Source organism: Vulpes vulpes, chromosome 13 (assembly GCF_048418805.1).
Source record: "Vulpes vulpes isolate BD-2025 chromosome 13, VulVul3, whole genome shotgun sequence".
NCBI lineage: Eukaryota > Metazoa > Chordata > Mammalia > Carnivora > Canidae > Vulpes > Vulpes vulpes.
In genome coordinates, this window is record NC_132792.1 from 51,472,099 (window position 1) to 51,487,936 (window position 15,838).

At 45.9% G+C, this 15,838-nt stretch overlaps 1 protein-coding gene and 2 long non-coding RNA genes across 21 annotated transcripts in view; 1 reads left to right on the forward strand and 2 right to left on the reverse strand.

The window, feature by feature from the left end:
• The window catches only part of ZNF704 (zinc finger protein 704), a 231,830-nt gene that overhangs the window by 175,601 nt on the left and 40,391 nt on the right, over positions 1 to 15,838 (forward strand). For both annotated transcript variants that reach the window (XR_011996596.1, XM_072734426.1), the window contains exons 3-4: positions 6,018 to 6,121; positions 11,018 to 11,295. Coding sequence is in view for 1 of the 2 variants with exons in the window: in XM_072734426.1 (XP_072590527.1) it covers positions 6,018 to 6,121; positions 11,018 to 11,295 (382 nt within the window). In the remaining variant the exon portion in view is untranslated. The remainder of the gene's footprint in view (positions 1 to 6,017; positions 6,122 to 11,017; positions 11,296 to 15,838) is intronic.
• On the reverse strand, positions 817 to 10,855 carry LOC140595178 (uncharacterized). 8 transcript variants are annotated; one of them, XR_011996599.1, is made up of 7 exons: positions 9,868 to 10,855; positions 8,551 to 8,627; positions 8,087 to 8,175; positions 6,349 to 6,493; positions 2,204 to 2,259; positions 1,941 to 2,044; positions 817 to 1,368 (listed from the first exon to the last, which is right to left on the reverse strand). It is a non-coding gene; the product is annotated as an uncharacterized lncRNA (long non-coding RNA). The 8 variants fall into 8 exon arrangements; XR_011996598.1 differs by having other exon boundaries at positions 2,146 to 2,259; XR_011996597.1 differs by having other exon boundaries at positions 1,941 to 2,047; positions 2,146 to 2,259.
• Positions 11,289 to 15,838, reverse strand: part of LOC140595179 (uncharacterized) — a 104,056-nt gene continuing 99,506 nt past the window's right edge. For 10 of the 11 annotated variants that reach the window (XR_011996614.1, XR_011996607.1, XR_011996611.1 and 7 more), the window contains 3 exons: positions 14,961 to 15,219; positions 13,876 to 13,936; positions 11,289 to 11,571 (listed from right to left, as the gene is read on the reverse strand). This is a non-coding gene — a long non-coding RNA (uncharacterized lncRNA). The remainder of the gene's footprint in view (positions 11,572 to 13,875; positions 13,937 to 14,960; positions 15,220 to 15,838) is intronic. The other variant, XR_011996613.1, reaches the window with a different exon arrangement.

The following is a 15,838-nucleotide window of genomic DNA, read 5'->3' on the forward strand; positions in this document are numbered from 1 at the left end:
ATGTATTATTCATTTTTATTTCCGTTTGTTACTACAGTACTTTAATTGCAGATAAATGTCTTTTATGGCTCTCCAGGATGTAAAGCATTTCTCTGTTAGGTGGTGGGTTAGCCAGGGGAGACCATGTTTGCATGCACCCTCCAAACAGATGGCATTCAGGCATGAAGTGGCTCAAAAGAAGAAAAAAAGGCTTCTTTCGACATAAACAATAGCTGGCCTTGTAAGCAAGGCCACGGCCGAGTGCCCAGGGCCAGGCCAGCATAAGACCCACGGCCTAGGGCCGAGGCCGCTGGTGCTGCGCACTCTCCTGACTGCCTCTTCATGTCGCAGATGATGTCATTCTGCAACCTGCTGCCACAGTCAGCAGGCAGTCAGGTCCTCAGATAAAAGACTGGTTGTCAAACTAAGAAACTCATTTTCCACACGGCAGCCAGAGCAAGCTTTTGGAAAATAAATCTGATAGCATCACCCCAACCTCCCTGACCTCTCCAACCCCACTCTGCTTGAAACACTTGAGTGATTCCCAGGGCAGAATTAAAGATAAGAATTAAAACCTGAACGGGACTTCAGAGACCCCACCTGGGCCGTCCCCTCTCCAAGTGCACAACACACCGTGCTCAGCCTTTCTATTCCTTCGAAAGGCGGCCTTGTCCATACTTTTTGTTCCACCCAGCCCACAGCTCACTCACAACTCACCAGTGCTCACTGCCAGTCCCCCTCGGTGGGAAGGTCTCCCCCTAGCCAAGAGGTCTCCCCTCAGCTGGCAGTCTCAGGTAGGTCCTCATCAAATCCACACCACTCCTTCCTGGCATTTGTCCCATCTACTGTTTAATGTTTATTTGTCATATGTTTGATTAAGGACTGGTTTTTTTTTTCTTTTTTTTTTTTTTTGTTTAAGATTTTATTTATTTATTCATGAGACACACAGAGAAGCAGATACCCAGGCAGAGGGAGAAGCAGGCTCCATGCAGGGAGCCCGATGTGGGACTCAATCCCGGGACTCCAGGATCACGCCCTGAGCTGAAAAGGCAGACACTCAACCACTGAGCCACCCAGGTGTCCCAGAACTGGTTTTTCAATAGACTAGAGCTCAGGAAGGCAGAAACTGCCTGATTTTTCTTCAGACTGTACTTCCAGTTTCTAGAAGAGCCCCTAGCGCAGAGCTAGCACTCCAAGAGTCGAAATGGGAGGCAGAAATTCTTAAACATAAACTCCAAACCACCTTCCAGGCTATGTGAACAGTCCTCAAGGGCCATGACGTCATGAGCTGGATCGTTGCCAAGGCATCAACGTGAAGCTCTAGCAAGGGACCCAGCAGCTGCTCCTCCATGTGCCAGTTGCCACCTCTTACAGAGTAATTCCTAAGAACTTAAAACAGTTTTGTTCTTTATGAAAAATAACACCGCCACCACCAAAAAAAAAAAAAAAAAAGGCAACAACTGCTAGTGCTGGTGCCTAACAAGAGCAAGTGAAGCTATGTAATACTGCCATCTTTCACGGGGGATATATGCTATGGGCATATTCATGAATTTGAAGGTTAATAATAGCTAACGTCTATGAAACTCTGACAAGGGATGAGGCTGTGTGCTGGTGCTTGGATATGTTTTCCCACTTAATCTTCTCAACAGATCTATTTTTATCCTCCTTTTTCAGATGAAGAAACAGAGATTCAGAAATGTCACGTGATTCATCCAAGGTCACACAGCTAGTAATGGCAGAGAGTCGAGTTGAAGCCCCATGACCTAACTAACCCCAGAGCCTGCACTCTTAACCATTACCTTTATCACCTCTCCCAGAGAGGTCCAGGCACATCCTTAGCAGATATCAAGGGAGTTCTGTACTCTTAGACTAAATATTCTTTTCATAGAAGAATAGCTGTTGCTTAATCTGATACTTTGAGTTTAGGTTAAGACTTCACTAAAAATAGCTAAATAGCTCACCTTTAGTTTCTTCATCTTCAATACATCTTCAATTTTGATCCATTTCTAAAATACAGATTGATTCTCTCTCTCTTTCAGGCTCAGGAATGTTCAATGGCTTCTCTCTGCTTAAAAGAATACGACATAAACAATAGCTGGCCTTGTAAGCAAGGGTCCCTTGCTAGTGACACCACTTAGCCTGGCACATGGGACCCCATGAACTGACCCAGGCTCTGTCCTCTCTCATCACCCACTGCATCCTTCATATAGGACTCTTTTCTTGCCTGAAATGTGTGTCTCTCATCTTGAAATGCTATTCATCCATCCAAATCAGGTCAATCTGAGGGACAAATCATATATAGAATGACAACAAATATTACTATTATTTTAAATGAATTTAAATATTATTTTTTTAATTTAAATATTAAGTTCCATAATACTCAACTAAGTCTGAGAGGAAAGATTAATTGAGGAAAAAAAAGAGATTGAGAAAGCTCTTGGCCTTTTGCAAACATGATTGATAAGGTTTTCAATAGCAGATTCAATTTCAAATTAGGAAAGAATATTTAACATCACTTCTAGAGGGTTTTTTTTCCCCCTCTCAACAAATCTAAATCTACCAGAAGGGCTTTGCAGCAGTTTTCTCAAAGTGTAACAAATTCTACTTTGTATATCATCTCTTCATGTTTAATTATAAGGATTTGAATTTGCAGCACCAATTAATCAGTAATTAGATAGTACTGTACCAAAAGAAATTAAACAAAGATAAAAACAAAAACACAACTCAGCACAAGACCATATCATCTGGTAACATTTCACATAGCATAATAAAAATACTCTAGGAGACATACAGGTTAATTGAATCAGTAACAATATATTCTTTTGACTTTTGGTTACTATTGTTGTTCATGATCTCCAAGGCCAGTGGGAAAGTCAAGGGTAATCCAAGTAAAAAAAATGCTCTGATTATACTAATATTTATTCCTCTTTTCACTCTTCATCAGAAATCCAGTTCATGACACTCAATAATTGTTTTGAAATGTAGTGGTAGATTTTGGCAATGCAAAAAAAAATTATAATTCCTTCTTTTTAATTTAAATTCAATTAGCCAACATATAGTATACTCATCATTAGTTTCAGATGCAGAGTTCAGTAATTCATCAGTCGCATATATAACACCCAATGCTCAGCACATCACATGCCCTCCCTAATGCCCATCACCCAGTTACCCCGTCCCCCCACCCAACACCCCTCCAGCAGTCCTCGGTTTGTTTCTATAGTTAAAGAGTCTCTCGTGGTTACTTTCTAATGATACTTTCTCTGTTGATCTTCATGTTTAAAAAACACATAAATGAATTTTGGATTTAACTGGCATTTAGACCTCTAAAACAGAATGTTCGCCTTAGATATAAAAAAATAAAAATCCAAAAAGATACAAAGCAGATTGAGGAAGGAAAAATGAATGTTCCTGAAACGGAGCTGTAGGAGAGGAAAAAGGCGTGCCTGCATAGCAAGTCCCTTTAGAATCAGGGCAGAGGGCAGGGGCACCTTCTCCCTACAATCGTGTCATTTCCCTGTGCCAACTCATGGCTGCTTCTCCTGGTTTCCAGCCTTTTGTTAATAAGCAAAAGAAGAGACTGACAGTTGGAAACAGAAATCAGCCTCTCTCATAATTCAGTGTGGAAAGAGATGTCAGAGCAGCCTGTTCGTGTGTGCCCCCCACTGGCGTGGAGTGATCCCTACGGCTGGGCTGGGTGGGTGGCAGCCGGTCAGAGGAGCCCCACAGTCTACAGAGCTCAGTGTGGAGCAAACCTTTCTCCTTCAAGGCCTCCCATTACTCCTTCCCCCGTGACCATGACTACGTGGGAGAATGAAACAACAAAATACTCAAAATCACCTTAAGGCACTTTAAGTTCCTGTTTCAAGAGGCTTTGTTTTTGTAAGAAACTGGCATCACCTTTACTCCCAAATATGAGGATCAAGTCAATTATGGATATTGTAAAATCTTTTAATTGTGTGCCAAATGAATGAGCAGGTTTTTCCCTAAGTATATGAGATTGTCTTGAAAACTCTGTCAAAGTGAATTTCACTGTGTACTCTCAAGCTTGCTTTCTAGAAGCATTTAATTACCATTCTCTGAAAAAAAAAATTAATGTGTCTTTTGATAGAAGAGTTTGCCAAGAAAGAGGGTAAGGTGCTTTGAGAATAACTATATGAGAAAATTTGAAAGATTCTCATCTTTTGGTACCTTGGATTGAAGAGTAAGCTTTGGGGACGCCTGGGTGGCTCAGTGGTTGAGCATCTGCCTTTGGCTCAGGGTGTGATCCTGGGGTCCAGGATCGAGTCCCACATCAGACTCCCTGCGAGGAGCCTGCTTCTCCCTCTGCCTGTCTCTGCTTCTCTGTCTCTCATGAATAAATAAATAAAATCTTTTTTAAAAAAGGGTAAGCTTTGTTCAGTAATTAGCATCTTCATGGACATTGGAGAGCCAGATTGTAATAATTTTAATAACTTCATGATGAAATTAATCGAGCAGCCCTCCCAAATTGGGGAACAATTTGATTTTTCTCCAATTTAGGAATCTCTTTTCCCTGTGTATTGTGAAGTGATGCTATAAAGTTTCCATCTCTAAGAGTTCACTGCTTTAAAAATTATACAGCACACCATCCATGCCTTAGCACGTTGGTAAACGTGGCATTCGTTGGTTAATATGGTTTATTAATCCTCTGTTGTACATCTTTGACTGTTCCCTAGTTTGAAAATGTTCATCTCTCAGGAGGTGGTACAATTTATCTGATGCCACTGTACCACATAAATTTTTGCCTCTCGATATTAACTTCTTTATTGAAATCAGCTTCAGCAAGCTGGCTCCAGTTCTCAATGATCATTATCTTACGAACCTTCACTCGGGTTAACTGGCCAAAAGTAATGAACCAGAGTGACCTCTTCATGTCAGTGAAGATGGCTCTTCACTTGAATATCGTGGTAACTACTCCTATCACCCGTCCTTCCTGTAGGAGAGTGTGGTGAAACAGAGCACTGGAGTTTAGACACCTCTCATTGCATTTCTCCTCCACTGCCGCCCATTTCAGTAAATGGTGCTAGTTAATGCTGAAGCCAAACACCTGGGAGCCATCCTGGAGTGCTCCCTTTTGCTCATCTCCCACACTCGGTGCTCCAGCCTGTCCTGCCCCATCAGGCGCCTCTGCCCCTACCCTAGCTCAAGCCACTATGTCCTCTTATCCCGATTCCTAGCAATTGTCTCCTAACTGGCCTCCCTGTTTCTAGTCTGCTTTCCCTAAAATCCATTCTCCGTATAGTAGCTCAGATCATTATTTTTAATCATATTATGTCACTAGGCCTGTGTAAAGCCTTCCAGTGACTTCCTATCCCACTTTGAATAAAACTGAAACAGCTCCCATGGCCAAAGGACCCCACATGACCAGCTCTGCACCCTTCTCCCCTTCTCCCCCAAAGTAGATCCTTCTTCAACTACCCACCATTTATTCCCACCACCTAGCCTTTACATAGCTGTCCCTTGTGCTTGGAGGGCACATCCCTACCTCCTTAAAACTGATTGCCCCCCCCCCTTCACACTTCACCTCAGATGTCACCTCCTCAGAGAAACCATCCCTGGCCACCTTAAGTGCAACCACCCTCAATAACTGTCATGTCAACCTCCTTATACACTTCATAGCCCTTGTCACTATCAGAAATTATTCTATTCCTTTTTGTTTGTTTACTGGTAATTGTGTTTCTCCCCACCAGCCTTGTCTGTAGTTCACCATGCGTTACCTATGCCTAGAACAAGGTCTAACTCATAGTGCACTCTCAATAAACACTTGTTAGATAATAGCCAATGAATGAACCCTTCTCTTTTTCATACTGTAGGATTTCGACTGGATCACTTAATCTCTGGACCTCAGCAGAATTTCTGATCTGTACAATAAAACTAACAAAAGTTTGGATTTTATGGGGATAACGTTAAAGGTGTAAATGTGTGTAGTAGCATGTGGTACATGGTACATGTGGGGCACATGGCCCACAATAGGCACAGAGCGAGCACAGATAACAGTGTCCCCCTTCCCTGTTTTACAGGAAATCTTCGGAGGAACTGGACATGGACAAAGTGACAGCAGCAATGGTACTAACCAGTTTGTCTACCAGCCCATTGGTTCGAAGCCCTCCTGTGCGGCCAAATGGTAAGCCTGGGCTATGGGGCATAGGGAAGGGACCCCTGACACCAAGAGCAGAGCCTCTCTTTGAGGGACCTCATTTCTGTCCAACACAATAAACAGTTAACTGTCACCCATTAGCAGAAAGCAAGGAGAAATGTGGGAGAAATGGAGACATCACAACTATCCTCTTCCCCCTCATCTTCCCAGGGACTTCACAACATCTCATTCATACCTCCATCCACTCAACTCACATTTACTGAGCTCCAGCACCTTTCCAGAACACAACTTTCAATGCTTGTGCTCCTTTTTTCCCAGGTAAATGGAGATTGGTCCAATGAAGTTATTTTCACCAGCATTATTTCTGGTCCATTGGACAGGCGGTTGGATCAAAGAACTCTGGATATTAAACATTTTGAAAAAGTATTATCCTAACAGAATAATAAAATTAATCAAATATAAGTATGTAGTGCATTCACTCATTCAATATATATTGATTAGGTACCATACTTGATGGTTTGGAAACATCACTGAAAACTGTCCGTACTCAATCGTTCATATTGTACAATTTCTTTGGGGGAAAAAACCTATCAATTAGATTGATGACTAGCATTCATTAAGCACTCATTGTGTGCCAAGTACTAAGCTTACTGCATCTCATATAATTCTCCCAACGACTCTATGAAATGTTACGATCGCTATTTTACACTGAGGCAAATGAGGGGTAACTGCCTTGTAAATATCAGAGCCAAAATCCCCAATCCCCAAAGATATGTGGATATCTTTCTGATTCCACATCTTCCATCTTAATTAGGATATAATATTGACGCACGTAATTCCATAGGCTAAATCAGGAGGGCAGCAGATGAGGTTGGAGAGCATGACCCAAATTGATCAAGAGGAGCCATGTTTTCCTGGCTAGGAGTTTGAACATTAATCTGAGGCAATAGGATAGCTATTAAGTGGTAGGCCCTGGAAAGTTATGAGGGGGATTACAGGCAAAAACAAAAAATACAACCCTACAGGTGTCCTGGACCTTGGTGGTCACAGTGGGGATGAATAGGACATAAATGAGAACGGTGAAGCAGGTAGTATCAACAAGACTTGGTGAGAGATGGAGAGGATGAAAGAGAGGCAGCCATAAGGGTGACTTCCAGGCCATCAGGAGGAGGCTCCTCCCTGAGATAGGGAGCAGAGCAGAGGCATAGATCTTTGGGCGACTGTTAGGGGAAGAAGCAGGGCTGCTGAACAAGATGAAGGTCTAGTCTGAAACATGTTCAGTAGGAAGACCCTGAGGACCTTCCAAGGGTCCGGGTCTGGTGGGGATTTGGGTACAATCTAGGCGAGAGACGGGGCTGATAATGCAGGACTGGAAGGCATCATGGTGAAGCCAGGGAAAGAGATGAGATCCCCTCAGGGGGGCTGTGTAGAGGTAGAGTGTGACAAGAAGGTGGCTAAGGGCAATGGTAAGACCCGTCATCATGTAAGAGACCAGCAGAGAGAAAAGAGCCCGAGGGGAGCCTGCAGGCTCCCCAGAGATCTAGAGGAGAACCAGGAGAGTGTGGTTCCATGCAAGTCAAGGGAAAAGCATGTTTCAAGGAGAGCCTCTGGTGCTACCGAAGGTCAATCATGAGGACTGAATTCTGTACCAAGTAGAAGGTCACCAGTGGCTTTGGCAAGAGCCTTCACAGTGGGCCAGCCATGGGTGGAAGCCAGACTGCAGTTCACTGAAATGTAGTGCACTTGATGAAACTTTCCAGCAAGGGAAAACCTTCTCTAGCCTAGTCGGTTATGGGATTGAGCCACGGTTCCCACATAATTTGCTTTTCAGCATGAGATATTAAAATAAATATGCTAAATATCCAGTGAGTCTTCACCAGCCCTTACTCTAATCCAACTGGGGTGTAAGGTGCTCTGGAAATAAACCTGACCATCCCCGTTGAATGACCTGACCTTCTCCGGGCTTCTTGGCAAACAGGCATCCTGACTTACCTTTCTCAGCTTGGCAATGCCTCTTACAGAGAGATTACAGTAAACCCCAAACTGAAGGCATCCGCAAAACCCAACAGAGAAAAAAGGAACTGCAGAGGAAAAAAAAATTTATGTTTTTGCTATAATCATCATTTTTACTGTTGTAGTCTTTTTTTTTAAATTGAGAACATCTTTAATGTTCTTCTGTATTAAAAAGTTAGAATCAAAAGAAACTTTTCACTTCTTCAATGAAAACTTTTGTTAGCACAGTTATAAAGAAAGTAATTCAGTGTTTGTTATGATCTAAAAAAAATAATAACTACCCAATTAATAATCCCAAGTTGTCTATTATCTCCCGTTTAGTCTACAACAGGAAGCAAAAAAAATTTTTTTGGAAGGAAGCAAATTTTTTAAAAGGGAAAGCAGTTTATGAAAATGAAGGAATTGTTCATTTCTTTAGAAATCAAGATTATATCCAGAATTACCGTATGTCGGTGAGTTTTTGAAAACTGTTGTGTTCCTTTTCTGGGTCTGAGAAGGATCGTTTTGTCCGGATGTGGGTCTGCAAAGACAGAGTCCAGCAGTGTGTGTCTGCATTTGGGGGCAAATATTTGTTTAAGAAAAGAAGATGCTGTTCTCTAAAAAAAAAAAAAAAAAAAAAAAAAAAAAAAAAAAAAAAAAACACTCTGAACTGGTTCTGACTTCTTTTTTGAAAACTTTAATTCTATATCAAATTGTCCTTCTGTTTAAATAGTGTTTCTAAAGGAAAGGTGGCTCACAAGTAAACAAGGTAACTTTTGGCATTGACATGAAGCAGTGTAGCCACACCGTGATAGTAGATTTATTTCAGAATAAATTCCGTCACTCATACCTAGCATGACTACACATCTAGCACCGTGAACTTATTTTATTTTTCAGGTGCTTGCCACAGTAGATTTACAGGCCTCCTAAGCCGGCCATGCCAAGTAATTGTCACTGCAGGTAATATTACCTAGGGCCCTACATTAGGCTCCCCTTGAAACAGTGTTGTAGTGAATGGAGCTTTCTTGTTTACAGTAGGTGACTCGGGCCCCATCAGTGCCTCAGTCTCTGTGTAGACTGCAGGGGTGAGAGGCTAAGTTGGGTTTTGTTGAGGCTGGCAAGGTGTGAGCCCTCACAAATGACCACTGCATTCTGTTAGAGCCTTGCTTGAATGAGATGGATGACTTACTCTTGCTGTTTCAACGTCAGTCCACTCAGTGAACTTTTTGTTTGACACAGCTGAATCTATACGCTAGCAATCCGTAATTACGTAAGGCGGTTAAGAACTTTTCCCTTGAATCCAATTCTACCATTTGTCTTCATTACTAATTACACAGATGTTAGCAGCATTTTTTTAATGAGGCGTTTTGAGACTTTTCCCCCCTTGTACTTAGAATATAGTTTTAATATATTCAGAATGTACATAAATATGAAGGAGAAATTATCCTTTAGAAAGAATTTATACAAACACTCATTAAGATTGGGCATCTTGAAAGATAAAGCAAATCCTTAGTGATTAAAAGAGTCCCCTCCTCTGCGACAAGACCTTCTAGCTGGGCAAAGATCTCTCCACATTAGCAAACATTTCATAATGTTTCCCCACAAGAGGAAAGGTAAAATCCCAGACCAGTCTCATCAGTACTAATTACCAATAAATTCTCCTCTGATCTCAGCTTTGCTGAAGACAAGGGAGGCTGCTCACGACACAGGCCCACATGCATGAAGGAGAAGAACAACTGGTAGACCAGGCTTTGGGCCTGGCACCCGTCTGAGTTACATACCAGTCATGTGGCGGGTCACTTAACTTCCAGGTGCCTCAGGACTTCCATCTGTAAAATAGGCATGAGGTTCCTCCCTCGGAGACACAGATGGTGTGAGATCGTATGAGTGAGCTCTGGGAGATGCAAGACACTCATCAAATGTAGGGCAGTATTATTCGTTCGAATGAGCTGTTACAATAAGGTAGATCTGTAGGTAACTATCCGGAAATTAATCTCTTACATCAGAGACTTTTTCTATAAATGTCATGCAAGGATCACAGACCTCTGAGAAAGTTCTCTTTAAAATAGGGAATGAGGGCAGAAGAGGGGGGAGACTACTGCCCAAGATTTTTTTCTTAGAAAGGCAAAGCGCCCCCACCCTCCGTAAGCAAACACAGCTTATTTTTCTTCTTATTTTCACATAATCTCCACTGTCATCCTGCAAAACTAGCGTCGAACAAAACCGCACACATCAGAAAACTGTTAGGAAAAACCTGTTGTGTGATTGAAATAGCTGTTTACAAAGTATGGAGCAACGCGACACCCCCCCCCCCACGTTCAGAGTCAGTCTTACCTGCCCAACCGTGGCAAACTGTCGGGAGGGCGCAACCGCTTTCCTGAGCGGAGACCCGCGCCCCCGCTGCGCGCACACACGCACGCACATGCACACACACGGGCGCACACGAGCACACACGTGTGCACACGGGCACACGCCCTCACACACATGCGCACACGCACGCACGAGCACACACGCGCTTACACATGTGCACATGCGCGCGCACACGCACGCACACGAGCACACACGCATACGTGCACATGCGCTCACACACGTACGCACGCACACAGGCACACGCGCGCACACGAGTGCACACGCGCTCACACACATGCACACACGAGCACGCGCTTACACACATGCACACGCGTGCGCACACACGAGCAGACGCACTCACACATGTGCACACAGGAGCAGACACGCGCACGAGCACACGCATACGTGCACACACACGTGCGCACACACGAACATACACGCGCACGCACGCACGAGCGCACACACGCACGCACACACGAGCGCCCGTGCACACGCGCTCACACCCGCGGTGCCCCCCGCCCCCACCCCCACCCCCACCCCGGGGCGCAGCCCGGCGGGCGCTGACGCTGTGTTTGTGCGCAGGGCCCGAGGGCCTCAGCGGGTCCTGGAAGGAGGGAGGCGGCGTGCCCTCGAGCAGCAGCAGCAGCGGCTACTGGAGCTGGAGCGCCCCCAGCGACCAGTCCAACCCGTCCACGCCGTCGCCGCCGCTGTCCGCCGACAGCTTCAAGCCGCTCCGCAGCCCCGCGCCGCCGCCGCCGCCGCCGCCGCCGCCGCCCCCGCCCCCGCCCCCGGACGACGGCATCGACGAGGCGGAGGCCAGCAACCTGCTCTTTGACGAGCCCATCCCCCGGAAGAGAAAGGTTGGTGTGTCGGCCACACCGCTCGGGGTGGGGGGCCGGTGCGACCTCCGGTGCTCGTCGGCCTGCCCACCGGCGAGGGGTCCTGGCCCAGGACAGCGGCCGCCGAGTCCTGGGTCGGAGGCTCCACGCACACGTGCCCGCCCCCGGGCGCTGGGGGAAGGGCCCCGGCGGGGGAGCTGCGGCTCGCCTGTGGGTGGAAGCTCCAGGAGCGCACTGGAGGCTCGGTCTGGCAGTGAACTCACCCGCACCCGCTTGTTGGGACTTTTATCTTTTCACCTGTAAAATAAAACTCATACTCAATTTTTCACTTTTCTGCTTCAGTAAGCCCTGAAGGGTTGTTGGGAAGCATATTCGGCGTCTTATTTTTATAACAGGGGCTTGGAACATACGTGCAAGCTGACATACAACCATTTGTGTGCACTCAGATACTAAAAAGTGCATATTTACCCAATCAAAAGTGAAAAAGATCGAATTCGTCGATTTAATGAATTAATTGGTTCTATTTTTATGTGACCCTCACAGCAGTCCCGCATGGTGAGTATTATTTTCCCATCCTGACAGGAGGAGGTTGAGACTCAGGAGATCATGCGCTCACCTCACCCCTATCATGCAGGCGAGAAAGGGCCAGAGCTGTCATTCAAACACACACAGGTCTGCTCGACCTAAATTAGCTCATATTCTTTTCATTTTGTTCACATACGCTTAAATCGTTATGTTCACCCACAATTCTCCAAAAGTATTTCTATTTCACAGAAGAAAGCGAAGCTGCTATGTCTCAGCTTAACATTATTTTTTAAATCTCCATATAAATATGAAACTGTTCTTTCACATATAGGTCTTTTGTTATTGGTTGCTTTGTTATTAATGACTATTCACAAACCAAGGTCCAAAGCAAAACCCTGAGGACTGCAGTTGCGGTACAACCTTTCTTTCTCCCCCAATTCATTTCAAAGAGCAAAACAAAGAGATGGCATCGATCCAGCTGTCCCTCCCTGCCTCTCTCTTAGCATCATTCAGCGTGGGTAGCAGTGGAGGTTGTACAGGCAGTCTCTCGACTCAGAACAGGGCACTCACATAGCCTCTGCTCTTTCACCAGGGGAAGTAGCATGAAGAGTTGCTGTTTTACACAGCACTCCATTGGGCAGGGGGGCTGGAGTGGTACCAGCATCCTTTGGGTCCCCAGGGATTCTGTGTCTTTGCTTGACTACTCAGGGAGAGAGGCTGGCACTTGTATCAGTGGGAACCTGCAGGCGAGACAGCCGTGTGGACCTGAAGCATTGTCCTTTTGCGTCGGGCTGCCCGGACTTTCTTTCTGGGGTCATCTGAGTGTGTTGTGTGGCTCTCATTAAGCAGGTCCTGGCCCTGTGGCAGGGACTCTCAGCCCCTCCATCCCCATGGCTTGTAAGGTGCACCCCTGAAAGCCTCCCACAGCCTTTCATTCCTAATGCAGTCATGAGCCAAAAATCAAGCGCTTGCACAACTAAGTTGCATTGGTCAGACTTGCACTTAGAGTCTATAGGTTTCAACTAAATGAGTCACCAAAGGAAAAGGGAGAAAAAAGCTTCCTTACAAAGTGACTTGATTTAAGGGCACAGACCCACTCTGCAGGATACTAGAGAGTAGGAATAAATGCATGAATTAGAAACATGTTCATCCTTCTTTCTTTATGCTTTTTCCCCTCTGTTCAGACCCTGGATTTTCCCAGGATGATATCCCTACTGTCTGTGCTCATAGTCACTAATTTTTAAATCATGGACCTCATACAGACCAGGTTGTTGCCTTTTTAACTTAAAATTTTGTTGAATAGTGAGAGTAATGGGAATGTGGGATGGTTGCTATTCATTTTTTTAATTTATTGAGCCAATATTTATTGAGCGCCCATCAGACACAGGGCACAATGTCCTGAGATTGAGGATAGCCACTTCCTCTAAGGTTGGAAGTTGGGTGGGTAGACTCAGATGTGTAAAGAGACAGCAATGATCAGAACTGACAAATGCCGTGCTGACCATGTGGAAGAAACTCAGGAACTGTGGTGCAGTTATTTTAGTTTTTAAAATCCTATTTCTAAAGATTTCTAAGAGTTATTTGCCTAATCCATTTAACAATACATCCTAGTCAGTGACACTTTGAGTTCATCTTGTTTTTCTCTTCATTCCCTTGATTCATCATATATTTGAGACCATGAACAATTGTGGTGGCTACATCTTGTATGGGGATTGTCTGAGAACCTTCCAGATCAGTATTTTCCAAACTGCAGGTCTCACTCCACTAACGGGTTATGAGTCAATTTAATGAGCTGTGAATAGCGCTTCTTTAATGAATAGGACAGAACAGGATGCATTGTACTCAACCAGGGTCGGTGTTGTCTCCTGATGCTTTTGTTTCGATTATACACTTAACGTGTGTAATGCACAAAATATTATCTCATACTGGGGCTCACGGTTTAAGAAGTTTGGAAGCCCCTGTTCCATATTTGAAAGAGAGAACGTGGTGGGTGGTTAAATGAAGGAGCCCTGAACAGTCAAAAGACCCACATTCTACCCTCAACTTTGCTACCCTGAGAACTTAAAATCATCTCACCTCTTTGATTATCAGCTTCTTCATCTCTAAACGCAGCAGACAGGTATTATCAAACTTCTCTCTGGATAATGGAGAAGGCAAAATGTGACCATTAGTAGAAGGGATGTGCAGACCCTAAAACCCCATGTGCCGGAATGTAGCAATATTGTAACGGACCTCTTTGACCGCTAAGCAAAGGTGACAGCATTCCCAAAATCGGATTATGAAGAAGTGGCCCTGGCCCTCCTCCTCCTTATGGAAGCTCTCTCGTCGCTCCTCTCACCACCCTCCTGTACATGGACACCTCACTGTCACCTCGTGGGGTGACCCATGCTCCTCTTATGTAAAGAGGAGGATAGTCTGAGCCCTATTGCCCAGGCCAGGCACTATCTCCTACTACCAGCAGTGAGGAGGAAACATTGGCTGAGAACAACTACATTTGCAAATTTAGTGACAGTTTACATGCTTTTAAGTGCAGCATTTCATTTCATCATCACAAAAAAGCCTGGGCATCTTCAGAGCCCCCTCCTGCAGAGGACGCTTGCCAAGGTCACGGGAATCGCCCAAGGTCCTGTAGCTTATAATGTGTTAGAGGTCAGCGGAAACAGCAAAGATGAAACCCTTGAAGCGGATTAACTCAAGGAATCCACATCTCCCTCTGCCCGCAGGGGGGAGTAACGGGAGAAAATCACCGGAGGCAGCGATAGCCAACCTCACGTGGCAGCGTGGGCTCCCGGTGCAGAGGCCCGGAGAGACCCGGGGGCAGAGCGGGGAACTCCAGGCGCTCTGCAGCAGGCCCACTGCCCGCGGGAAGCCCCCGTGGCTTTCCAAGCAGCCCCGGTAGTGGCGATTCGAGAACGGGAAATGAAAGGCTGCTTTCTCCGGGCGCGGAGCAGCCAGCCCCGTGGGCGAGCAGGCCGGGCGCCAGCAGCACCCACCCGCGGCCACGCCTCTGCGGGCTGAGGGCGTGCAGTTCCCGGCACGACCACCAGGTGGCGCGGCGGCCTTAACCACCGCCGCCCCCCGGAGCCCGGGAGGAAACCTGTCGGGAAGGCCTCGGGTTCGCCTCCCGTCCCCGGGAGACCTCCAGAAAACGTGCTGCTAACCGCTAAGACGGACTCTTCGTTTCCGTGGCAGAGTCCTGATTCCGTCAGAGTCTGAGTTCGGGCCTCCCGGAACAGGATACATCAGCTCAGACTCTGGGATTCGCACCCCGGCTCCAGCACCTGGGCGACCGTAAGCAAGTGGCTTGGCTCCCCTGAGTCCCGGGGTCCTCGTTTGCAAAATATGGATGATGATAGCACCACGTTGTTGGGGAATGCTGGCCGCTAACACTCTGCTTTCCTTTTTTTACCCATTTGATACCTGTTGAATAGAGATTTGAGAAGCGTGAGTGCAGAGAGAAGGGGGTGCTCACCTCGCTTCTGCATCCTGTCCCCACTTTGGCTGTATCAAGACACTTGCATCCCTCGGCCACTCCGGCCAGCTTGGGCCCATTGAGAGTTAAGGGGAGAGGCCAGCCTCCCACCAGGTGAGGGGTGAGGGCTGCAGTGACAGGGGCAGAAATCAGGGGCCGGCCTACAAGGGAACCTGACTCAGGACTCGACATTCCAGAACAGCAGCAGCAACTCAAAGCCGGTCACTACATTCCGGCCTTCATCATTTTCATTTATTTTACAGGCCTCTGGACTATGAACCCTTCTTACCCGTGGACTGGGGAAAATGTCAAGTCAGAGGGGAAAAGTGCTGAGTTAACATAAGGTGCTTTAGTGATGATTGTGCAGTAGTAAACAATGAATTCATCATTTGCTCCGCTTGGCATTTTCAATCTCTCAGAACCAAAAAAGCAATGAGTCACTTTAAATTGTGAATGAAAAGGAAACAAACCCGTAAAGCCCTCCCGAAGAAGAAGAAGCGGTTGCCAGTCTCTGCGCTGACTTAATTCCTAACCCACTAATTCCGAGCAGATAGTGCCTTCTGCAAG